At 41.2% G+C, this 26,326-nt stretch overlaps 1 protein-coding gene across 1 annotated transcript in view; it reads left to right on the top strand.

Moving 5' to 3' along the window:
* PGBD5 (piggyBac transposable element derived 5) overlaps window positions 1-25,771 on the top strand; it is a 69,369-nt gene extending 43,598 nt beyond the window's left edge. Inside the window, exons 4-7 of the mRNA XM_079299328.1 lie at window positions 3,649-3,829; window positions 10,455-10,652; window positions 16,486-16,591; window positions 18,049-25,771. Coding sequence (XP_079155454.1) covers window positions 3,649-3,829; window positions 10,455-10,652; window positions 16,486-16,591; window positions 18,049-18,244 — 681 coding nt within the window. The 3' untranslated portion in view covers window positions 18,245-25,771. The remainder of the gene's footprint in view (window positions 1-3,648; window positions 3,830-10,454; window positions 10,653-16,485; window positions 16,592-18,048) is intronic.
* The last annotated feature ends 555 nt before the right edge of the window (window positions 25,772-26,326 follow it).

Genomic DNA, 26,326 nt, shown 5'->3' with positions numbered 1-26,326 from the left:
TGGGTTGGATGTGAAGCCTATAGAAAAAAATAGTTATTTTCTCAGTAGCTATTGAGGATCAAAAAATCATGATTACTTTACTTTGCTATCTTGCTTTTATAACTGTGTCATCTAAAAACATGGCTTCTGTTTTGTGGTTGTTTAATATCTGCCCTTTGTGAAATATTTTTGCACAGTATCTTCCAAAATCTTCCTTCTGTTTATTACTACCTCTGCCCTTTTTTTGCTTCCAAATGTCATCTATTTCATTTGAGAATTGTACCCTGGGGTGCTTCAATTATGTATGAAGGCGGAGTATTTGGGATGTGCTATTCACAAGTGCTTTCAATATGCAATCTGAGCTTTAAATAAAAGCAGAATCACCAATATTTCAGTTTCTAGGGTATATTCTCTTAAATATGCAGTCAAGATATAGCTTTGTTCCTAAGTGTTAAATTTTTTACTTAGCTTCTCACTCAGTGACACCTTATGAACTTTCCAGAAGAAGGTAATGAAAACATACTGGAAAAGTATCTGGTGCAGTAGGGCGACCACAGATAGAGAGAAGGCACAATTGAGTGTGTTGCTGTTCTGATAAACAAGAAATATTTGACAAATATTCAACAAATAATTGAGGAATGAATAGAAAAAGCACTGCATGTTAAATATCTTCAGCCCATAATCATTTGCTAAGACAGATGATGTCACATCTTATACAGATTATCCCAATTGGTCCTGTAAATCAAATGTATCAGTAGCCATTAGAAAAGACAGACAGTAAAAGAGATCTCTGCACATATTCAAGAAGCACTGCTTGGGCTATCCTGCACAGAACCAAGGATGTTTGCTGCCAGCTCCCACCTGTTATCCAGCAGCAGTTGTTGAGCCTGTACTTCTGATGATGTTTTGCTGTTGGTGCACATGGAAACAACACAAAATTCTAATGTCCCAGGACAAACTAGAAGATCTAGTGAATAGTTTAAAAAACATTTTGGGGAAGCAGTTTCTGACCATGCCTATGAAGGTCTAACAGCCGAATTCTGGCAATTGGTGCTTTTTCTGCAGATTCCTGACTCTTAAATAGCACTTCTAAAATGCATTACAGAAGGGCAAGGAATGCTGTGGGCTTCAGTTGGTATGATCTTAATGGGTTGAGGTAGAATGAAATAAGCTAGATGAGGGAAAATAAAGGCCATATGGGATCCTAGACATTTACAAAGATATTTGAAGCTGTGTCTTTGCCAGTTGTCTGTATACAGACACTGTTTCACAGCAGCCTTTATGCCTTCCAACACTGTGCTGCTGTCACCCATCATCCCAATAAAGCTGGGCATGATAAAGCTTTGAGTGATGCTTCTCCAAAACAAGAAATACTGTGCCAAGAAAAAAGGCTACTGTTGGATAGGTAAGGAAATGCTCAAGGAGAAAAATTATTTAACATTGGAGGAGGAGGTGGAAAGGTTCAGCAGTGGGTATGGACATTTGAGTAAAGGGCACTGAGGGGTGAACAGAGCTAGAGGTTTGGAATTCACAGCCAGATGTGCAGGGAATTGTGCTAACAAAACCTGTGAAAGGTGTAGCAGCATATTTCATATGAAAATAGTGGTACCTCAGTGGCCAGCTGCATGGTGGGCATGCTCTGCAAAGGATCTGCTTGCAGACACAAACCAGCCCAGTAAGGGACCAGCTGAGGACTGTTCCTTGGAGAGGCAGCACTCCACGAGGAACACAGAGCAAGCATGGAGCAGGACAGACTCTAAGATTTACTGGATATGGGGAGGCAGGGTGTAAGACACTTTTACAGACTTAGAGAGATTCCTCCTTTGTTTTCAGCTTATCTGCTAACCAAAGATCCAAACTAATCTGTCTGCATCTTTTGTCTCCACATCCCTGTCTGTAGATTTTGAGGGTTTGATGTGTGGTCTCTGTGCTGACATGCTAGTAAAGTAATCTTAATTTTGTTGCCAATAATCTTGAAATACCTTTGCTGTAAATTTGGAACAATCTGTTCTTTGAATGCATTCCACTGGCTCTCTGGGGCCCTGATTAATAACCTGAATGACTTATCACAATTAGCTAGTCCTCAGTCTTAGAACTGGAGAAAGCACACATTTGACAGCTATCAAAAATGAGTGGAACAGAATCAGAGAGTCTGCAAACATTGCTGTTCTTGTCCTCAGCTGGGAGATGTTTCTATCAATAAAAGGAGTTTTAACTTTTTTTTTTTTTTTTTTTTTTTTTTTTTTTTTTTTTTTAAGACAAATGGTGTTTTTAAGACTTCCTTTCAATATACACTCTACTTTTTGAAATTTGTGTGCATTTATCCTTGCACCAACTTTGTTTGCAGCATGTCAGTTCCTTCAAAATACAAATTATATCTAATTTCCCAGAAATTTCATATGTAACACATCCTGTTGAGGTCTGTTCCATGATGCATGAATTACCAGGGAGTATTACACAGAATATGAGTGCTGGTAGATGCACCATCTAAAATATGGAGAGGCTGTTTAATTTAATTTTGTTCTTCTTTAAGATCATTGAGTTACAAATTACTGGGAGCACTAGTGCAAACATGAGCATTTTTGTTCTCTGAGGATTGCTATGAATTTTCATTTGTAACAGTGTCTGTTGGTAAGAGAAATAAGCTATACAGAAAAGTAATGCTGCATGTTTTGCATGGTTGAATTCTCAAACAAATTTAACAAAGTTGTGGATGTATCACTCCAAAAACCAAGGCAAAATTACATTTCCTTGCCCCTGAATACTGAACAAGTTTCAGTTTTTTCTTTGACAGGTAAAATTTTCTGTAATTCATAAAAGATTTGAGTATTTCAGAACCAAAGTCACGTGCACAGGCCTGGGCAAATTTTTCTAAAAATTTACATTTGTTTATGTATTTAAATCTTTGCAAGTTCCATGGTATTATAGTAGTGTTTGAGTAACAGTGTACAGTGTTTTCTTCTTCATAGTTCTCCTTCCAGCAGGTTATTTCTGCTAGCTCTTAGAACAAGATGAAGGTTGGCTTTATTAAGTGTTGAACTGGGGTGAAAGTTGTGCTTCTAAAATACTGTCAGTGAAATAAAATAGAAGTCTTGCATAGAAACAAAGGGTTACACATTTTCTCCCTCTGAAAGTTAGCACTGTGCCTGAAGAGTTTGATGAGGGTGTTCTGGCTGGTTGGGTGTGCATTTTGCTCATTTATGGAGGTGTATACACACTTGTGTCACAGCCTGATGGTTGCTGCAAGCAGGAAATAAATCTGAATATTAATGCAATGAAGGTAATGGGCCATTTCCTTCTGGTCATCTTACACTGGCTTTTCTTGAAACTAAAGTTCCCATGCTTTCCTTCTGCTGGCAGCAATGAAGTATAACATGTAATCCCAGTTATGACTGGAGTCTTTTCCTGCCAAGCAAAAAATCTTCAAACTGCACAATAGTGACAGGAGCCTCAGAAGTGAGGTGAAGGATGCTGTATTTATCAGTAGCTGTGCCAGCTAACCTGAATTGGTTTAAAAGCAACAGGCCCTTGAGAGGGACTTTAATTAGCCTCTATAACAGTGTCTGCTGCCTTTTCAGTTTGTCTCAAGTTGAGCTGTGTTGGGAATTGCATCTGCTCCCTCTTGATTCCTTATAACCTTCTGACTTTTCTTACCATTTCTCATTTAAGATTTATGTCCATCTCAAAGAAGGGAGTGGTGCTGATGGGTTGGATGCTTTGAAGAACAAACCACAGCTTCACAGTATGGTGGCCAAAAGCCTTTGTCAAAATGCCTCTGGGAAGAACTACATCATCTTCACAGGCCCAAGCATTACCAGCCTGAACCTCTTTGAAGAATTTGAGAAGCAAGGTGTGTATTGAATGACTCATTGAGTTTTAATGGTGACAGACCTAGGGGCTTTGTGCCACTGAATTTAAAAAATTCCAAAAGTCTTCACTGATATTTCAATTCCTTGTATAGATAAGTTGCTCATCTCTAAGAAACCTTGTCATTTATGAGAAGGAACAATTTAGAAGACTTTCTAAATTGCTCTTTAAATCTTCCTTTTTAAATCTTCAAAATGAAGATGTAAAAACAATTTTAATAAGGTTATTTAAAGTGCTTGCTTTTGTTCTTTGGCTCAGAAATGTGAGGTCAAATCTCCTGTGTGGCCTGGGACACTTTTCAAGGATTTTCCGATGTGCCCTTGATTTTTCTGTTTCTGTTGTGAAAGATAAAGAATGGGATGAATCCTTAGAGATGTGTCTTAGAATTCTTTTTTGGTGTAATATCTGTTAAAGATATGTTTTCTCTAGAGGACATTTTATGCCTTTGGAAAAGCTCTAGAAAAGTATGCTTTTTTGTGTTTTGGGGGATTTTTGCTAGTATCAACACACCTTGATAGATTTCAGTTTTGAAAGTGTAGTAAAACTCTCCATTAGCAAAACACACTTATCAGTGGAATGTCCATTAATACAGCTCTCCCAAGAAACTGCAAAGAGCAATCCCAGGTCATCCTTTCTGTCAATTGCCCCTTCACTTTGAGCATGGAAAAAGCCACGTGCTGCTTTGCTTTCAGCAATGCTGAGGACTTGGGACTCCCCTGCAATTACACTCTTGCCAGTCAGTTATAAGTCATTTAATGTCACTCTGGAGTCGTTCTTTAGTCAGCACAGCCTTTCAGAGTGGTGTGGTGCATAGAAGAGATGGTGAGCCAAATGGGTGCCTCCCTCTCAGCAGTGAGGCTGGAGGCTGCCATGGTGCCTCACAGCTACGAGGCTGTTTGCTGACACACCACTGCTGTCCAAGTCATTGCAGAAAATTAAACCCATGAAAACCATTAGAGTAATGAAACAGGCCCAAAGCAGGGGGAAAATCTGGGAATTGAGACAATATGTTAATTCTTATTTAAAATGAGAGCATCAGTGAGCTGCACCAGTGCTGTTGTTTAGCACTACAGACTGTGCTGGCACTGAGGGATGCTTCTGTTGAGCTCCATGCAGGACTTTGTTCCTACATTAATTTAGGCAAGCTAGAAGCTCACTGGCTACAGTGGAATATCTGCATACCTCATAAAAGAGCCATGGTTTCCCAAATGCTGCTAACAGCCAAATGGGAAAGGAATAGAGCATATTTATAGTGCACTGGAGTTTTTCCTCTGAGCAGAGACCTGTCTTAGTTAGAAGGCTTTTCTCAGCTGATTATGAGCATTACGTTTTTAAGACAACCAAACCAATGATGCAAAATGTGAGTTTAAAAAAATGTAGCAGATAACACACATACTCTTTGTACCTGAGATGAAATGTTAAGGTTAAATGTAAAGACTGACAGCTTGACTGAGTTCATCCTTTATGCTCAGCTAGAGAAGGATAAAGATGATCTGGCATGATCCATTTTAACCAGTAACCCTGGTGAAAAAGATACATGGCTACTAAACCAGCCGGGTGTTTATTATTTGCAGATAATTCAAATTGTTCACAGAGTTGAATTATTCATAGGCTTTTCCCTGTGCAGATAATTCAAATTAATGGTTCCTATCAGGTAACAAATTCAGTAATGTCTTTTTAAAACATGTAATTTTGACTTACTATCTGATCAAATATGCTAATGCAATACAGAGATTTCATTTTGGTTCATGATTTGTTATATAGCTTCATGAGACTATAATCTCTGACAGCTGCCTCCAGAATTAAATTTCAGATCTGGTACACACTATCACCTTCCTAGGGGTGAAGCTAGGAGGTGGGTGGGGGGTGGACACTAAGAGAGCGAGTTTATTGACTTTGCAATATAACATGGCACTCCTACATAAAGATGATCATGGGGAGAAAAGTGTTTCTGTTTAATAAGGCAATGGGATTGTCTGCATTTGCCATGATCTCCTGGAGGCTAGCTCAGAGGTTTTGCAATGGAATGTTGAGCTGGAAGGAGTGTGAGACACTGGGAAAGGTGAGATGCTTGAGATGTCAAGCTGTGGTGAAGTCAGTAAGAGCCTTGGAGGAGATGGTGTTTATTGACTCTGCTGCAGAGCAGGTTGTGTACTGCCAGCACCTGCTGGGATCCTGCTGCATTAGCAGTACATTTGGGGAGGGGCAAGCAAAGAAGCTGGGCTGGACAGAGAGATCTCTCCTGATCTACCACAGAGTCTCCTTCAGCAATGAAGTCAATGTTGGGGTTTTTTGGTATATGACACTTTTTTGGTGAGTGACTTCAGCTAAACCTGAGCAGTGACACCATGACCAGAAAGTGCCATGAGAGCCTGTTGAAAAAGCATTTATGCTGAAGTGCTCAGGACAGTTCAAGACCCATTCTTAAACTAATAAATTTACTTTTTTTTTGTTCAAGAAGATTCAGTTTCTGGGCTAGAGTAGGACCACTGGTAGAAAGATCCCACTGAGAGCCAAAACCAAAAAGAAATTGGCATTGATCTTAGCTGCTTTATTTTGTTTGGGGGTTTCATGACTATTAACAGAGAAATAGGGAAATATTTAAATAAGTTAATGCTTGGAAGCCATGAAATTTCTGAAATTTCAAAACATGAAAGTTTTAAGGCAACTAAAGGTAATTCTGGAAAATCTGGGATGTCACTCATTAAACTCTATTAGTTCCTTTCAAAATTCTTGATGGAAAGGACTTGGGGTGTTTGTAAACCAGCATGCTGAACCCAAGTCAGCAACGTGCCCTGGCACCAAGCTGGTCAGCATTGTCCCAATCTGTGTTAACAGGAGTGTATAGCCTGTAGATCAAGGGAGGTGATTATTGCCTCCTGCAGTTTTAGGCAACATGCCCACACACAAGAATACTCTGTATACAGATATACTCTGCTATGGGGAGGGAACTGTCCTTGCTCAGGTTGAGAAGAGGCTTTGTGGGTATGCAACAGCAGCCTTATGCTACCCCATAATGAGAATGGAGCTGGCTCTTTACAGTGGTGCATTGTGAAAGGACAAAAACCAACAGATTTAGGCTGAAACAAAAGATGTTCAGACTACATGCAGGATTTTTCCTGAGGGCAGTGAAGCAGGATGCCCAGACAGGTTGTGCAGTCTCTGTCCTTGGAAGTTCACAAGCCCAAACAAGATAAAGCCCTGAATGGCACTGTCTGACCTCAGACCTCACCCATCTCTCTCAGGGGGTGGAACCAGAGACCTCCTGAGTTGTTTTTCAGCCTGAACTATTCTTTAATTCTTAAGATTATGTGATCCTATAAAAAAAATTATCAAATCTTAACCATTAGTCACTATTCCTCACCCTAGCCCACACATGCACTATTGTTAAAGACAGTAAAGCTTTCTATTGAGAGCCTGTGGTGTAGCACCTTCACTGTACCACACAAGACAGTTTTGTGCCTTGTAATATAAAGGGATGTCAGTGAACATAATTCTAAGACCTATGTAAAGGTACCAAGAACTGAGAAAACTTCAGAAAATAAGATAGAACACTTTGATCTTTTTCAAAATCAAAACTCTGAATAGACCTCTTTTATTTTTCTGGGGACATACAAAGAATTTCTTTCACTGGCCTCTGAATAGAACTGGAAACCTGCACTGAAATGTCCCAGATTCTCTGTTCTGTGAGCAGACAACTGTCACTGCTATTTTCTGTGACATTTATTCATAGTCACATCCCTTTTTCCCTCTCTAAGCATTAGTATTGTCCTGTATAGAGGACAAAACCTCCTAAAGCCCTGTGTTCCATGCTTCCCTTAAACATTGATCCCTGAAAGTCCCTTCTACATGTTCTGGAGCAGCTGGCTCTGTTTTTCAGAGGGCTGGTGTTGGCAAAGCTGCAAGAGCTGCCAGCTTGGTTGACTATGGCATTCCCACAAGGATTCTGCAACTCCAGCACATGGACTAAAGCAAGCTCACTTCTGCTCCCTACAGAAACCCCACCCTGGTTTCCTAGCTCTGACTTACCCAGTGCTGCATGTAGAATAAATGATTGCAGAATGTGTATTTTTGCCTCAATTAGCTTGAGCCTGATGGCTTTTGTGAACTGTACTAGTGAAGATGTGGTGAAACAAGCTTCAGCACAAGCTCTCTGGAGGCTGGAGACTCTGGGAATGAGTTTTGGGTGACTACACCACATTTCTTCTTTGCTAAACTATCTTAGGTGTATTCATTTATATTGCACCTACAGTTTAAGAAGACCAGAGAACAACCTGTTTCCAGTGACTCCTGTGTGTGCAGCAAACACCTGTTGTGATTCTGATTTAATTACACACAAAAACTTCCTTGAGCCAGATGGGTGTAATTTTTATTGCTTCTATTGCTATAGTAACTGAGTGGTTTTAAAAACCTCTACAGTAGATTAAGGGTTTTATCCATGATGAGAGATTCTAGTAAATCTGGAGAAGTGATGCACTTTTCTAGGCTGTACAGCAGGAAAGCTACAGGATGTGTTCCTTAGAGAGAAAATGGTTCCCATTATTCTGCATGAGGAGTGGAACATCTGCTGGAAGTTTTCTGCAGGCTTATTGCTACAATAAAAGGAAAGGCTACAACTAATTAGTATGGGATCTCAGAGATGGCTGTTGCTGTTTTGAAGCTCTAGCACAACAATGTAGTTATTAGCTTGGTTTTATTCCATTGTAGCCTCCTGGAAAAAGTATTACATTTCAATGAATAATAAACTCTGGGCAGCTAAGGAAATTCTTCTCAGGTTTGCTTGTTATCAAAGCAGGAAGATCTTAATATTGGCCAGAAGAAAGCTTTATAAATGTTTGCAATGTTAATGGCTGCAGGTAAATTACCTACACTGTTTGGGTATCTCTTAGCAACAGAAGAAATTCTTAAAAAGAAAAATGAAAAATCAGCTTTCCACTGGAGGTGCAGTTCGCTCTATAATGATTGTAAGCCTGTTGTCATCAGGCTTTTCTCATTTTCTTGTGTGGAAGGAACTTATGGAATTCCAGAGACTGATTCATTCATTAGAAATGACATGTGGAGTGCAGGTTTCTCCCTTGAGAATGAAGTTTTACTATTGCTGTGTTGGTTGACCTTCTTCTCTCATCAGTGGCTTAAATTTCTGATGGAGAAGCCGTAGCTCCTTGTAGATCTGCCCACAGCAACTGGACCAATGTATGAGCATGAGCAGTTAATTTATTAGTATTCCTGTGGTGTCTGTGAGCTGTTGAGTGGGGGCTCAGCATGCCAATCACTATATGAACCAAGAACAAAGGCAGCACCTGCACTCAAGAGCTTAGGTGCTTCCAGAAAGACAGAGGCAAGAAGAGTCGCATAAATGGAAATCCAGGAACAGAGGCAACATGTTTAGGTGAAGCCAGACACTGCATTCTGACTTTTGCATTTTCTCTGTAAGGATATCATGCAGAATTCAGCATGATGAAAAATTTGATCAAGCAGACTTAGCTGACAGATGAGCTTTAAACCACCATGAGATGTGCACAGATGTCACCTGCTTCCATGCCCACTGGTTTTTTCCACTCAAATGGGTTAACACAAAACTGAGGGAGAACATGGAAATTTCCATCCAAGATTTCTTTAAGTCGGGAAAAAATTGATCGAGAAGATCTGCTTCTCTTGTACTAACAGAAACAGGCTGTTAGTATTTCAGACCCTAATGAAAAATTCAAGCATTGTTAGTGATGCTGTTTTCAAACCTTGTTTGTGCCCACCTGGCTGTATTGAGATGCATTTTAAGGTGTTAGATTTTATTCACTGCCTCTTTCCCATATGAAAAGGCCAAGAAGCTGGGAGCAACAGGCTGTGTCTCCTGCAAGAGCCTCTGGTGTCTGTGCAGGACAGATCAGTGCTTGCTTTAGTGCCCTAAAATCAGAATTTGTTTTCATTGAACTTGTACTTCCATCTTCTCCATCCTTCTGGCATTTTCATTTTTTAAACTCAAACAGCGGTTTCAGTGTTTTTTAGCTATTTAAGCAGCATTTCCTTAGCAAAGCAGATGATGCAGGTGCAAGGAGTATTGAGCTAAAAATCAAGAATGTGGCAGCACATTGAAGCAGTAGATTAACCTATTGTGACTAAAAGCATCATAGGAGTCATATAGGAGAATTTATTTTTTAACATCTGAGGTGCTATAACTTTCCCCACCTTCCTGACCCATCCAAAATTTATTTTTTTAGTTAAACACCCAAGATTCTCTTGGATCCTAAATTCTGATTTGTCCCATAATGCATATGAGGGTTTTTGAGACCAATTTTAAACATGTTGTAATGTTAAACACAGATTGTAGGTGCTACCATGTAGGAAAATACAATGAATTGTTTTTTCTGTTGTTTCACTGGGACAATACAGAAGGCATCACTATATTTCAACAAGAGATCAGGCCTTCTGCACTTGTATGTAGGACACAAATATTTGGTATTACAGAAGAAAAACTATTGGCTGACATGGCTGTTGGACTAGAAAGTTGTAGGGCAGGTTCTTTCACAGGTCCTTCAGGCTTGCTGTGCTGGTTTTGCTCTCTGGGCCCATGCAATGGCTTGCTGATAGGAAATGTGTTTGTTCACACGCAGAGATTTACTGCTGTGGGTTGCTGAGCACCAGGAAGAGTGACTGCACAGGCCTACCTCCATCCATGCTGAACAATTCTGCAACTCCACAGTCCAGAGGACAGTACAGAATAAGAATGAAGGGAAACATGTCATTGATTTGCTGGTACAATAAAGGGCACTTTCGTTTTCTGACCAACGCCTATTCTCCAGTTCAACAAGGTAAGCAATATTCCTGCTTCTCATCTCAAAAGTGCACATGCTTTATGTCACAAGCCAGAGTGAGTCACTGAGATTGATAATAAGCCTGAACAAAGAGCTTGATTGTAACTGATCATACATCCTAGATAAGCAGTTGCTGTGATGATTACTTCCCTTTTTGTCTTCATACAGCTATTCTTTCTTTCCCATACAAAGGTTAAAAAGCCTATTGCTAATTCAGCCTCCTTTTCTGAGCTGGTGGAGGCACTATCCTTTTAGGTATAAAGGTTATATCTTTGCTGGTGGTCAGAGAAAGGAGGATAATTACTGCATAAGACGATATTAGCCCCATTTTGCAAAGCATCTTGTAGGATTACTGCTACAGAAAAATTAATAAACATCGTGATGTACTTTGAACTCCAAGCAGATCCTACAATTAATTTTTCTTATCTAGTAAAAACTTAGTCACAAACAAGTATCCTTTTTGCCAGAAGTAGATATGATTAAGATTTCCTGCTGTATGTTAAACTGATTTTGGCTGTTGATGAAAAGAAACCAAAATAGATAATTTTGATAGTTCAAATAATTACAGAGAGCTTCTTGCTACTGAAATATTTTCCTTTCTGAAAGAATAAGACAGTTTTAAGAACATTTGGAAACTTCTGTAAAATGTAATGACTAACTAACTTCTTGGACTTAGTTTTTCAGTGAGAATGTTCAGTTTCTTACAATTTTCTGATCCATATTTATGTATAATTGCCAGAGACACATGAGTATAACATAAACATTTAAATATAAAGCCACCAATTCAGAGGCATCTTCTATACTCATTTTCTGAATCCCAAGCAACTCATGTGTGTGTACAGATTACAGGCCTAGAATTACTGTATGGTAATATGAGAAAACAGACTTAGTGTGCTGTTCAGTGCCTTGCCAGAAGGCTCATTGCTTAACAAAGTGTGGCTGATCCTGAGGAATTGTGCTGGGTATCCCAGCAGAGTGAAGACTTGGTGATTCAAATGGACTGATGTCTGAGCACAAGTGCTGAAAATATGTGTGGGAAGGACGTGTGAGAGTTGCAGACCCTGCTGAAGCCAGTCTGGATCAATGTAGCTCCTCATGAGTGGCTTTCACCATTAGGATTTGTGCTGCTTCCCTCGTGTTTTTTGCTGGATTTAGATTATTCAGCAGCACCAACTGGACAGGAGTCATCACTACAAACTACTACTTGTTTTTTGTAGACTTGTATAGAGCATTTGGTTATTATAATCCACAAATATTAGGAATATACTGTTTGCAAGCATCAGTGTTAACTGCCCTGTTAAAAAGAGGAGCAAAAGCAGATTGTGCTGGCAGCATCCTTTAAAAGCAGCACGTGGAGGTGTGAGCTGGTGTGCTTGTGATTGACCTTGGGTCTTTTTGGCCCAATAGACGGGATTGTAGGTAGTGTGTGTGAGGTATTTATGATTACAACCTTTGTGTGTGATGGACGAGGCTTCCCCAACTCATTGCTCACCAAATGCTGGCTGGGACAGTTGACATAGTTCACTGTGAATCAGAGCAGAAAACAGAGATTGGCTTTTTGAAGAGTGATGCTGGGCAAAGAGTCTCTAGCAGGGACATGGGAACAGATGGAAGCTCGGTGGGAAGGCAGGAGGCCAGATTGCTTGTCTCTGATTTGGCATCACTAAAGTCAGTGCAGCAAAGACAGTTTAAACCAACTCGAGAGAAGCTGGACCACCAGTCTCCTCTAAGGCATGTATATGTATGTATATATAGGAGGAAGAGGAGAAATCTGTGCTGCTTGAGACAGGCTTGTAGCACAGACGTGCTCAGCACATGTTACAGGGGAGAGGAGGTAGTTAAACAGGGCTAAAACCTACACAGGGTAGTTGAACAGAGAGTGGTGCCAGTGGGATTGTCTGGTGATGCACAGTGCGTGTTTGCACTTGGCTGCGTGTAAATGCGCGTGGGCTGGAGGAGGCCATGAAGAGAAAACCTTAAAAACAGAAGGCAAGAGATGGTCAACAGAACACTTAGGATAAGAAAAGAGGTGGAAATAGCTAATAACTACTATTTATTGCAATTTTTTTAAAAAGTCCAGAAGGTAAATCTTGCCTGTACGTGGAGTGCAAATCCCATCCAATCCCAAGGCACCAGGAGGGCAGTACACTTGTCAGAGCAGATCTATGAATACTATTCTTAGATGCAGCAGGTTATTTATTATGAATGTTTTAAACCAGCATGTCATAGTACATCATCTCAGATACTCAAGGATGAATCTAATTCCCTTGGTCTTGCAAACATAACCTGCTTACTCTGCTATCAAGTATGTAGTTTCTGCCTAGAACAAAATCCTGCCAGATTTTTAACTGTTCTTAAGCTTTCATTTTTCCTTGTGCTTGCATTACAGAATAAGTGAGAGTCAAAAAAGATTGGGATCCCCAGAGACTAAAAAGTTACTTTATTCTAAAGCAGGTCATCAGTTTGCTGGCCCAAATCTCCCCATCTGGGACAAGGCTGCATTTTGGCTTTTCACTCTAGATCTGCTACCTGATTCCCCAGCATCTCCATTATTGTGTTCTAAAAATAGGTGCAATCTTTTCTCCCTTTCATATGCAGCAGGATGGGGCAGGCAGCAACCTTACTTGCTGCACAGTAGGATGACCAGAATAACATCTTCAGCAAAAAACTGTTGAATCCAAGATCTTTTTAAGCAGCTTCTTTGGGAGAACTTCCACAGGTGTTCTTCACCAACTAGTTCTACTTAAAAACCAGTCAATAACTAAGTGTAGAAAACAAAGCTTGGGCCACATTTGCAAGCAATAAAGAGCTTCAGGTGGCATGTTAGCATCCTATAAGTGACTTGTGAGAAGATGGGTGATATAGAGCCATCCCAATTGTATGAAGCAGTTGTATGAATCTCTGTGTGGGTCTTACTCCAGGAGAAGCTGGAGTGACAGGTGACTGGTGGCAGTCCAGTTTCCTGAAAAAATCAGCTTGGGAGAATTGGAAAATCTGGGAATAAGTATAATATTAAAAAGTATGTCTCAGAATGGATAAGCTCAGGCTTTCAACTTACCATGTGTCCTTTGTGAGACTACAGTCAGGAGGTTGTATCCAAGTACGGTGAGATTTGGGATGGGAAGACCTCGATCATTAGACTTCATCAATGCTGAATGTCAGCAATTCCTATAAAGAACTGTAAGAAATCAAAGTCCTGATAAAAAAGCCAGATAGTGCTTGGATCATGCAATGCCCCTTCTTTTATATTGTTATGAAATCTCAGGGTTTGACAAGATGTATGCAAGTGCTGGTATTAGTGGGACTCTAATTTTTAAAAAGGCATAATTCTGGACAGGCTTAGGATAGGTGTTTTGAGGAAACATATGTAAACCTTTGGCTTTTGCCTTGTTTCATTTGAGGTGGTATTTCCCAAGTTTTGCTTTGCAATCATACAGTTGAAAAATCTAGACCAAAAAACAAAAAAGGGTAGAAAGAACCCCAAACCCAGAAGCTGATGCCTCTCTGGTGACAGGATGGAGGCTGGCAGTCAGCACCCTTTCCAGCATGGAAGCACAGGCAGGCTGAGGCTGCAGTGCAGGCGGTGTGTTCCCTGGAGTGCTGCCAGGGATGGGAACAGGCAGTGCTGGGGGAGGACCAGGAGGGGAAATGTCTCATCGGATGTGCTGATGAGTCAGCTGGCTCGGGACCGTGTGCCACAGAGACCTGCAGCTAGGATTGACCCAACTCTGGCACTTGTCTTGCCTGGGAAGGTGGGCTATGGCTATGAAACAAGCCCAGGAAAGGCTAAAAATAGTATGCCTATAAAGCTATTTATATTCTCAAAACAGGGAAATGTTATGGGGAATGTAATAGAAAGGGATAGGGAGTATCACTTCTGCCACTCCAATGCATTCTTTTAAAGATTAGGAATACTTATGAAGGAAATTGCAAAGGAAATACAAACCCTCCAAAGAGAAGGGAAAGAAAGAAAAGAGAGCAAGAGGAGAAAGAAGGTGATTTTTTTATTTTATTTTTTTTTTGTATAACACTTGTACCAGGAACATACTTATCCTTCCCTGACCTACCCTGATGAGATGGCAAGTGATTTTGCAGCACTAATGCAGCAGGCTGGTGGTGTACCAGTTCTTTTTACCTCATGCTGGCAAGGTGTGTGTAGGACTCATTCAAAGAATCAAAATCACACTACAATAATTACATGAAAATAACTAAGAATTTTTCTGTTTGATTGGTTTTCCCCCCTGCTCCTTGGGCTACATTTACAGCCAGCTTGAGGAGGCAGAGGTGAACGGAGAGTGTATTGAACAATTCAGAGGTAATATAATTTTGGACTCTTGAAAAATCAGACTTTAAACACCCCAAATAAATTTCTGCATGGCTCAGCTGTAACACAACATTTAGTATGTGTTGCAATGCTAGCTTCAAAATAGAGCCTGCCAGCCAGGACAGCACAGGGGGCCTGACAGAGATAATGGATGGAATGAGACTTCCAGCTGGAGGAATGAAATGGTGAAGTCTGTAATCAGAACGTGAGTAGCATTTAAGGACTGATTGTAAAAAAGCTGGCAGAAGGAAGGCCAAGAAAGTTTTCTTGAAAGCTTGAAAAACAAGAAAGCCAAGGATTGTATGTGTACTGAAACAATGCTGAGAAAGGATCCAACCAAGCCTGTGGTGCTCTAGACCTGGAGAAAAGAGTGTTGTACCTGAGACATGGGAGCTTCACAAGGCAGTGTGCCATAGCCATGGAGTAAGTGCTGCTCTATAACCTGTGCAGGCATAAGGTCAAAAATTAGGAAACAGACTCCTATGCTCTAAGTTTATTTTACCTACCCTTCCTTCCTACAGGGAGCTTTCCCCAGGAAGGGGGAAGGAGGATAGGAGCAATAAATTCAGAAAAGAGCCAATGGAGTTTTTTAGAAGGGCATTGGATTTACAAACACTGCTGTGGTGTTGGATAAGGCCAGGTCAAAGATAGACCACATGAGAGAACAGGGCACATTTCTGGAGTAACCTGCTCTAGCTCCTGTCTGTGCAAAGAGTGATTGGTAGAAGGCTGCAGGGTGATGCCTATTGCTTTTCCATAGATTTCTACAGTAGTCAGGGTGGTCATCTTCCATGATGAGTTGAGTTACCAAGCCAGCTGACCAGGCAGGACAGGAAGCAGCATTTGCAGGCAGAGAAATGTGTGCTCCCAGTGAGCAACCTATGGGTACTTCTGAGTTCTGGCTCCCCACAGCAGGAACCAGGCTGCTTTTCATTTCAAAGAGACTGCAGTCACCCACCAGTTTCACTTCTGTCTTCACTGAGTTCAGCCAGTTGGCTCCTTCTTACTGCATTTTCTTCTCTGCATCATTTGGCACCCAGTGAAGATTATGTTCTCTTGCCCCCATGGCTGGAGATAAGCAAAGGATTTAATTTCAAGGGACTAATTTGGGACCTCCCAAATTCAAAGCATGTAAGAGCAAGTCATTGCTCTAAAGCTGATCACGATTTCTTGTGGTCTAAAAAAGGAGAGACTAATACTGTCTTTAGGGGGCTACTGTGGGACTACAGGAATGTGTGGATTCTTTTGAATATATGGCAAAGATGTTTGTGTCTAACATCTTTTCATTTCCAACTGAAAAATGATTCCTCTTCTTCCCCTTCCACTTGTTCAATGTACTACCTGTGGGAAAAGAAATCAAATTAGCATCTATTACAGATAATTTTCCAGCTTTAGGGGGAAAACTGTCAATAATGCTTATTTTATAAGCCATATATAGAAAACATATTTTTCAATTGCTAGAATTACCATGTCAATTTAAAACTGTTATGTTTCTAATTGATGCAGGAGTTATAATTAAGAGAAAAAGCGGAGAAATTCCATGCCCACTGGCAGTTGAAGCCTTTGCTGCTCACCTTAGCTACATCTGCAAATATGATGATAAATACAGCAAGTAAGTAAGAAGATATGCATGTATGTATGTACTTCTTTCACACTTTCTCTGTTGCTGCAAGGTTTGAGTTGTTCATGTTGAGCTGCATCTGAGGGCCCAATGCTGCTTTCACTGAGTCTGATAGAAATTCTGTTTAAATCAAAGATCAGATGCTGGCTCTGCACAAAGCAAGAACTGCATTGCTGGTATTGGTTTGGCTCTATCTACCCATCCATCAGTCAAAAAAAGAAATGTTGAGAAACAGGTCCTTTGCATCTTATGACTTTTAAGAGTGATGGGAGAATGAGCCAGAAGACAGAAAATTCAACAGGGGTCTACCAGCCCCACAAGTCTCTCAGGCTAGCTCAGCTCTCCACCTCTGCAGTAGATGGTGTTTAGTTGATAATCTGTCCTGGTGATATTTGCATCACCTGGAGCCAGAATATAAAAGACATTCAGATATGCATGTAAAGCTGATCTACATGATGAGAGAGCAGAATGTAGAACCTTTGGCTCCTGAACTCCAGTTGGTGTCCTCAGTGTTAGCTCTTAATGCAGCAGGAAGGAACAGAAATAAGAATAGCAGTAGTGAAGCTTGGCTGTGGGAATAGCAATGAGGTACAGAAGATTTCAGGAACTAGAAACTGAGAAGAGAGAAAAAGCAGCACAGATTTTTCAAGCCAGTTCTGGGCAAGGCAGCAAGAATTCAGTAGAATACATGAAAGAGGAGGAGGTGGTTGCTGGAGAATGTTGGGATCTGATCTGAAGAAATCAATGTGGAAAAGAGCAGGGGTACTAGATTTAAATGGTTACTAAAAAAATAAAAGTAGGAAAACGGAAGAATGGGAAATCTTATGACTGAAGAGAGAATATTCTGGCAATCCTAGAATTAGTCAGAACCTAAATATAAAGATGTCAGTCCTTTCTAGTTCTGCCTTGTGGTCCACCTACCAGCAGTGTACGCTCTCGCTCTACCCCCACATCCTCCCACCTACTGTTGACAGCAGCAGCAGCAATCATTCTTCACTCACAATAAACCCAAGGAGAAGCATTAGCAAGCTTCCCAGAACTGTAATGTAATGTGACTGAGGCGCTTTTTTAGTTACAAATTGAAGGGATTCAGACCTACATCTCCCATCACAAGGATATTTGTCATGGGTGAGCTCAAGGAATGTTTATCAGTACTCTTATTTACATGGAGTGATACAGAGGTGAGAGTGCTGCTGAAGTTTGCTTCTGAGAGCAAAGAGGTCTGCTCTTTTACACACTACCCCAAATCTCAAAAACTGTGCAAATTTGCTGTTAATGTCTGTTAAACACATAGTACAAAATTTCTTTAAATATTACTTGAACCAGGCATTACATCCCATGTCTGTTTCTCCTTTAGGACCGCAGGATCTTTGTGTGGGGTGATTTCTCGCATCTCAGCTGCAATTGCTTTGCTGAACAGTGTTTTCCCCTCCTTTCTTGACTTTTAGGTATTTCATTTCTCACAAACCAAACAAGACCTGGCAACAAGTGTTCTGGTTTGCCATCAGCATCGCTATAAATAATGCCTACATCCTCTACAAAATGTCAGAGGCCTACCATGTGACAAGGTACAGCCGTGCACAGTTCGGTGAGAGACTTGTAAAGGAGCTTCTGGGCTTGGAGGACACCTCACCCACCCATTGATGCTTTGCTCTTGGTGGCACAGGAAGGGGCTGGAGGGAAAGCAGAAGATACCACACCTGGAGCGGCAAAGCAAGGAACTTGTGACACCAGTGCTGTCATCCAAAAACACCAAGTGACGCCACTAGAGAGGTGCAAACCTTGTTCCTAATATCAGCTGGATGTAAACATGTTGTGCAGAAGGTGCCACTGGAAAAGCTGACACAAAATTGCATATATGAATGCCCTGTGGGAATCTGTACACCCAAACCAGACTTAAATTAGCCATCATCTCAATGCTATTTGTTGAACGGGGTCATCTTGCAAAAGTTCCTCTTGGGCCAAGAGCTTGTCAGAAGCTGGCACAGCTCAGCAGTCCTAGATGGGTATTACAGGAAACTCTGCAGCTTCCTTGGAGTTATTAAATTCCGGGACAAGCCCCGTGGGCTGTGGCTGAGCGCAGCTGCCACCCTGCACGGTGTCACTGCTGTCCTGCACAGGAGCACTGCAGCAGGCAGCCTGACAAACACCACCTTCACAGGCAGGCAGCCAGGAACTGAGGACCAGTCATCATTTTTTCTTTGTGTGGTTTTTTGGTTTTCCCCTTTGTTTTTATTAATGTAATGTAAGACAATTTGATCCCAGTTAGAACATAGGAAAATTAGGAGGAGCCAAGTACATTAGTGAATTTAAAATGGCAAATACATTACACTGATTTTCTTTTGTAACCAAGATGAAACATTTTATACACATGAGTAATACTGTAAGTATTAACAGTGAGTAAAACAGTAAATAATACTGCCTCACATCTTAACTGCCACGGTTAGTGTACAGGTGAGAAATCAAAATATATCAACTATATTTTTCTTGATTTCAACTGTATCTTAAATGTTGCTTAAAAAGCTAATGTAAAGGACTGTTAAAGTTTTAAGAATGATAATTTCTTGCTTTTCCTTTGGTAAATGTCAAATCCTTTTTGGTCCACTTTAGAATTTTGTTTGGCACACAGTTGGCAGAAAAAAACCAGTCACTTATAGCCAAGTGTTTTCCATTATCACTGTGGGGTGTTCTGTAGGAATTCTTTTTGGTAGAGTTCAGGGCTTGTCACAGTAGTTGTAATTAAGCAGATTACATGTTTAGCAAAATGACGTAGCATTGTGTCTTAGAAAAGGAAAGAAGTCAAGTTGCAGCCAATCTTAAACCTTGCTAAAACAGAGCAAGCCCAAAGAGTTCTTCTGTTCTGAGTGACACTATAGAGGACAAGCATCACCATGAGCTGGTGGCCAAGGCCAAGTTTTGGTGCTTGTGGAATCTGAAAACCACTGGAGTTTCAGAAAACAATGCCAAGATAGAGAGGTATGATTGAAATGAGGGAATCAATACTGAGGGGAAATACTACCCTGCCCTCTACACTTTATTGATTTCAATCCACAACTCAATCACCAAAAAACTTTGTATTCTGAAGGTTAGCAGTGATGGGCACAAACAGAATTGCTTTAACTTACAGAGCAGAAAACCATGTTGATTAGAGAACCCCAAACCTGAAAAGTTTAACTCCCAAATAATGACTTGAGTTGATTCAAGAGGAATGGAGTGAATGATTGATTTATCAGTGTAAATCTTACCAGGTTGTATGTATCTATCTGACAAGAAGTAATAGAGGGTAACCAGCATAAATTTGGAAAGTCAGATTTCATCATTCTGTGACGTGCAAAGGCATAGCATGTAAATAATAACAGAAGAAGAATCCAGCAGTAGCTAGGAAATGAATGACTAGCCCATGGAGTATCCTTGCACTGACACCTTTCTGTTTCCACCAAAGTCTTGCTGTTTGGCATAGACCTAGAGGCAAATCTCACCTGGTTGCAAGGAGAGAAGGGGATGGCCAGGTCCATGGTGGCTCTGCTTGTGCTACAGCCTGGAGCCTGTCCCACACACCCTGCTCTGCCTGCCAGCTGCACAGTGAACAGCAGCAGGATTCCTAAGCATCCTTTGCACTTCTTAGTCCACAAGGTCTCCACCCAGTAAACATGGGAGAAAGGACAAAGCCTTGTACACTGAGGCCTCCTAACCACAAAATAAGGGAATGGGTTTGTACCACTGCAGCCCTTGACAATGCACAGGAACCCAAGGATGAGTTCAAAGTTTCTTGGCTCTGCAGAAAACTGAGACCACTCCTCTTCAGACTGTGTTTGATAGCTGGTTCTTGTCAGTTTGTAAGTCTTTAAAGGGAGACAGCAGCTAGCCTGAAGCATGAAAAATATGTTCAGCAATATAAACCTACAGTTTTCTTTATTTCAGGAAATTTCACAGACTGTTCTTATTGCTCCCTGCTTCAGACAATGCCAGCCTATATTGGATCAGGAAGGGTAGCTACTGCTCATGATATCCCATACATTTATATGGTGGTTAAAACTGGGGCAGTAAGGAAAAGTTTGGCTGGAACTTTGCTGATGGGATGGCTTCAATGAACAGTAGCTGCTTCCTTACACTGCCATGCCATGCTGGGGTATGTGCAGGATACCCATGCCCCAGCAGACATGGGATGGTTTCCAAGAACACCTTGGAGCCACCTGACATTTCTGAAGAGTAGGCAGACCACTCTCCAGCTCTGTTGTAGGCCCCTGGGATGAATCTGGAGCCTCTGGCCAATTGTTACATAGCTATATATGCTTAAAGGCCTGGATCTAGGCCATCCCATACAGAAAATGCCTTTTCTTTTTTAGGTGACACTAGGCCTGAGGCCTTGGAATATTTAATTTTTCAGCAATGCATGCATTTAATTATGTGGATTACTTGAGCTCAGATTATGAGGTCCTAGCTTTTTGCCTCAGGGACTGGGTCCTGAGTAGTTTTCCCTAGAATTGGTGTTGATGGGGGATTACACAGTGGCTGACTATTACAGGGAAGATGCTTTAGTCTCCTTTGTAAAGGAGCAAAATGAAGACAAAATCATAGCTTTGCAATGAATTTCATTTTCTTAGCCTTAACCATCCCTCATTGTTTGGAACTGCTGTTCTTATCATGCACAAACATTCCATAAGTAAGCAAAAATATTTATATATATATTTGTATGTACAAAATGCCTGAATTTTGGCTCTCAAAGCCAACAAGCAAAAGCCACCAAAGTGTAGTCTGTATCTACAGATAACTCTTCCCCCTTATCTTTTCCTTTTATTGACTGGAAGTGGATAGGATTGGGGAAAGTTAAGATTTCTCCTTGTTGAAAAAGCATCTTGCACTTTTTCTGTTACTACAACCAAGGCAAAGTAATTAAGGAAGATAGGATAATTTTTAAAAGGCTAAAGTTTGTCATCTGCAGCTCAGCCTGTGTAGGATTACTTCCTTTACTGCAAACTGGCTCACTCAGATTTGGTTCCCGACCTCCTTGTAACATTAAAGCTTCTGCCTAATTAAAGAGGGGAAAAAAAGTCTCAAAGTAGTGCAAGGATGCTTGTTGTAGTGTGTGTGTGTCTAATTGTGAATAGCTTGTGAAATTATAGTTTGGGTTGTTTGTAGCCTTATGACAATCTGGGTAAGAGATCTGAGAACTCAGCAGTAGGTGAAATGCTGATCAGGTCACAGAGGAATGTCTCAGTTTTTTCAGGAAAAAAAAAAGTTTGACACTGAAGTAGTGAAGGGAGCACAGCACAGCTCCTTTCTCTCCTGCTGATTTGAATTTTCACTGACATGTACTTCTAAAAACTGATAATTACTTGTTCATGGCATGCAAACTTTGTTTCAAAGAACTGAGACCATCGGTAAAACATACCAACCACCTTCTATGCACACTACTTTCAGGAAATGTCTGTCATGCCATGATCCAGTCTTGGAAAACATTTCTTCTCCCAGTGTGTAATACCACACTTGCCAGAGCTTAGAAGCCACTGGGAAGTGGTTTCCACTCTTGTCTTAGTTGAAAATGTTTCAAGGGCTTGCAGGAATTCTGCCACTTTTTACTTCAGCCCAACTTGTGCAATAAAGCACAACTTAAAGAAATCTCATCTTCATTTTTTGTTTTTTTTCTCTTTTCCCAACCCCTCTATGTACAAGTAGTTTAGGAATCCTAATTTAGAGAAGTACAACTTTATTTTCTTCAGGTAATTCCTAGAGAAAATTGAATTTTGCAACTCAAAAACAGCATTTGTGTTCTTTACCTCCAGCTGTATTTCTGTGGCCTTTTTTCTCCAAAGATGTTGCTTTCTTTCTAACAGTTGTTTAGAAGTCTGTCTTGAGCTGGTGAGTAGTGAAAGAAGCCTCCAGTATCTCATTCTTCCACACCTTAGTCCCCTTGTGCTGGAGCTGATTCCACTGATGAGGGGGGGATTATGCTGCTCTGATAATTCTGTGCATCTCTGGTACTTTCCAAGGATTGCAAAGTTCTATAGCAACCTCAGCACTCATGAGACATCATTAGTTTTCCAAAGCTCCTCCTTTCCCACCAGGCACAGCACAGACAAGGGGGATCATGAAGATGTAAAGTGGAGTTTGAACTCCTGATGATTTAGGCCATGTTCTGTGTTTTCAGTGACTTGGTCCTTGTTCAAAAGCACTTTTCCCAACTAAAAATGGAAATATGTCAAATATCATTTTCCCCTAAGTAAGGGCTGTGGGGCTTAGCACAGGTTCCTTCATACAAGCTGGCATGAGTCAAAACCAAATTGCTCTAAAGGTAAGAGAAAATTTGATAAAATGTAGGAGCCCAACAAACCTAGAGGAACTTAGAAGAGATAAATGGGAAATCTGAAGTTCTGCAATAGTCCAGTAAACAGTGTGAAATACAGAAAAAAAATTACTGAGTTGAGAAAAGCCACTGAGGCTTAGATGAAATATGAAGTCTTCCACCCTACTCTGTTATGGAATTTGCCATGGCACTTTCTTCATGCTTGGACTGATGTAAGATTGTTAACCGAGCTCTTCTCAGTCTGGCTGAGAAAAACATCGAAGAGTGGAAGGCCTGATCACAGTTTCACAAGGACAAGGAACTCTAAGCTCAAAGCAGGTATATATTTGGCCTGCTGTTAACTAGGATACTTGCACCAACACATCACATCATCTACTCAAAAGTAAGCCTGTCATCAGTGCTACTTGATATATCCTCATTCTTGTTGCAATTCTTCCTAAACTTACCTTTGTTTCCAGAAGCATCATGAGCTGGAAGCACTTCTGTATCATCACCTCACTGCTGGGAAACAGCTGAGAATAGCTGTGCTTTGTAAAAAGGATCTCTTCCTCTTCTCTTGAGTGACAGCTTTGTGTCTCTGGAAATCTAGCCCTGGAGAAGCTTCCTGCCCCACATTCCTTTGCTTCCCTCATTCCTCACATTTAGAACACATCCAAAGCATCCTGCAGGTTCTTGGTCAGTCTGGAAGAGTTGTCAGCATAGAGTTGGCCCTCCAGCCTACTTTTGTAGCTTTGCTTTTCTGGTCCTTTCTGCTACTCTGCAGATCTCAGATGAAACAGGGTATTGTTTCAGCAGGCTGTTCTGATTGCAATCACTGTGAAGGTGTTGTCTGCTTTGCTCCATTAGTGCTGCCCCAGCAGGTTTGAATGGACCCAGAGGTTTCAGCAGCACCAACCCACTGCTCCAACTGGAATGGCTGGAATATTCCTCAGCTCTGCATTGCTCGTAGAGAGAGACCTTTGACAGGGTCTTTGTGTTTTGCTTTGTTTTTTGAAGCCCTTTCAATCTGATGGGTTTGGTGAACAGCTGTTAAGTATCACAAAAAGGCCTTAAGTGGTAAATCCTTTTTGTATCACTCTCCTGAAGTAATAATTGCTTGTATTGGATGTCAGGGTGGTCCATATGGTGTGTAGTACAAAAACCTTACCCACAAAAGCATCATTAGCTGTACCTGAGCAACCTTTGTTGCCTGGGGCCCTGGGTGAGGATCCCAGGGAGAGAGGACTGCCTTGCTGTGCTGTAGCACCTTAATGTGCAGGACTTGACTGGGGAAAAAAACTGGGGAGACACAAGACCACACTTTGCAATCCCAGCTCCTTGGACAAGCAGACTTCATAGTCCGGCTGGTCTCAGAAGTTTTTCTAGGAAAGGAAAAATTTCAGTTTTCTCCCAGCCCTGGCAACTCTGTTTCTAAAATAAACACACTGGCAAATGCTTTCACACCTCAAATATTTACAGTGTGCTCTGGCCTTCAGAGCATTTTGACTTATTTCCACTAGTTCCCCTAAAAAACCCTAGAAATTGAAAAGCAAAACAGTGCACTATGTTCAGCTGTCCAGGACCCCAATCCACTTGTGTCAAAATAACTCTGTGGTCTTGTTCTCAAATAATCCGTGTCAAGGCATTTGCAAAATGTGACTGATGAACAATTTGCATGTCTCTATGAAACATAGTTGCTCATTTGATGAAAAACAGTTTGCAGGTCTCTCAGACTTATTTTGCAGCCTGGAGTTTTCTTCTAGCTATAAACCAAATCTTTGCCTGGAATTTCAGTACTGAAATAAAAGAATAGCTTGATCGCATGGTCTGGGGGTAATATCAGAGATAACAAAACTCAGGTTTATGCCAGCAATTAATCTGATCCTGTAAAGGTGAGGCTGATCAGCATGGTCTGACACAAGGAGGAGTTCAAGGGCAACAGTGGGTTTGAGAAGGCAGAGGAAAGTTGAGAGGATGGGCACAAGGAGAGAGAAGCACCAGGTGATCCCTTCTTACTCTCATCATTCCAGCATGTATAACCCCCTCTCCTGCTGCCTTTCAATTAAAAGGCTGATGTTTAATATAACCAGTCTGCACAGCTGATTTAGTAACACAAACCCTGCTTTGGCTACCTACATCCCTGCCTCACCCCATGCCTTTCCTTAGACTGTACATGTTCAGTAGTCATCAGCCTTGGAGTCACAGCACTGCTGCATGTCAGCACAGCATGGAAGCTACAGACTGTGGAAGCACCACAGGAGAAACTGGAACAATGGGGATTCTGGAGAAGGAGTCTCCCCCTCGACATCTTGTTTTCATTTATTTTTCAATGTGAGCAACTTACATTCCATCAAACGCAGTGACAGTTCCAAATGCCAAGATGGGCCTTAGCTGGCTGAGTGCTTTCAAGACCACTGGGCTGTGCTCACACCATCAGCAACTGCAGTTCTGTTGCAAAGCTCCATATTCTTTATAATTCTAAAGATTTCTGTTGAAAGCATAAATTTACAGAGGTAAAGTATACACTGCAAATTTTTTTTTTCTTTCATTTTCTTTTTAAAAATCTCAGAGCAATTTTATAACAGCCAAGTCTTTCAGGAAATGCAGGTGTGTGACCTCTTCACAGTAAGAGACACACAACTGTATTTCTGCATGGGACAGGGAACTACTTTTGTGACACCAGTTTTGTTCTACACAAAGGCACGCTTGCAATAAATTTTTACAAGTTTTGTACACCATAAGCTGAATTCCGAGTTCCAAAAATGTGAAGTGTGGCAACAATAACAAAATGGATTTATAGTATCACTCTGATATCTTGTCATGTGATTTTATTTCTTCAACAAAGTTTGTTTACAATCAACAACTTTGAAATACAGTCAGATATATTACCCGTTGCTTTTCCTGTCTTGTTCTTTTTTTGAAATGGGTGGGGGAGATGGTTGGTCATGGTCTGGGTGAGTAAGAGAAAGGATGCAGATAATACTGCAAGAGAAGTTACAGGTTCACACTCTGAGGCAATTAGAATCATAAATCTACCATCTTTTTCCAGCCTTAGGGACAAAAGACTTGAAAAAACCTTTCAGTGTAGTCTGCACACAGGCGTAGGGAAGGGGACCACTGTCCCCCCCATGCCATCCTGACTCGCCTTCCCAGCCACCCTGGAACGGCAGAGCAGGGTGCACACAAGGACAGGGAGAGCTGTCCCAGCCCTCAAATGTCTCTGCTGAACAGAACCAGCCCTTTGTCCTCACTGCTCCTGGAGAGCCACTGTCTGCACCAAATCCATGGCCTGCGTGCCAAAGGAGTGACATCTGCAGGCAAAACCAGACGTGTGACCTGCAGGCTGCTGCTGTTTCACAGCTCCAAGTCAGCAAGCTGCTTGGGCCTGGTTTGAACCTTATTCCACCAAGGCAGCAGAAGCCTTGCAGGAGAACACATGATGG

This window comes from Erithacus rubecula (genome assembly GCF_903797595.1).
Source record: "Erithacus rubecula genome assembly, chromosome: 2".
In the NCBI taxonomy this organism is placed as follows: domain Eukaryota; kingdom Metazoa; phylum Chordata; class Aves; order Passeriformes; family Muscicapidae; genus Erithacus; species Erithacus rubecula.
This window is presented reverse-complemented; position numbering and strand designations above follow the sequence as displayed.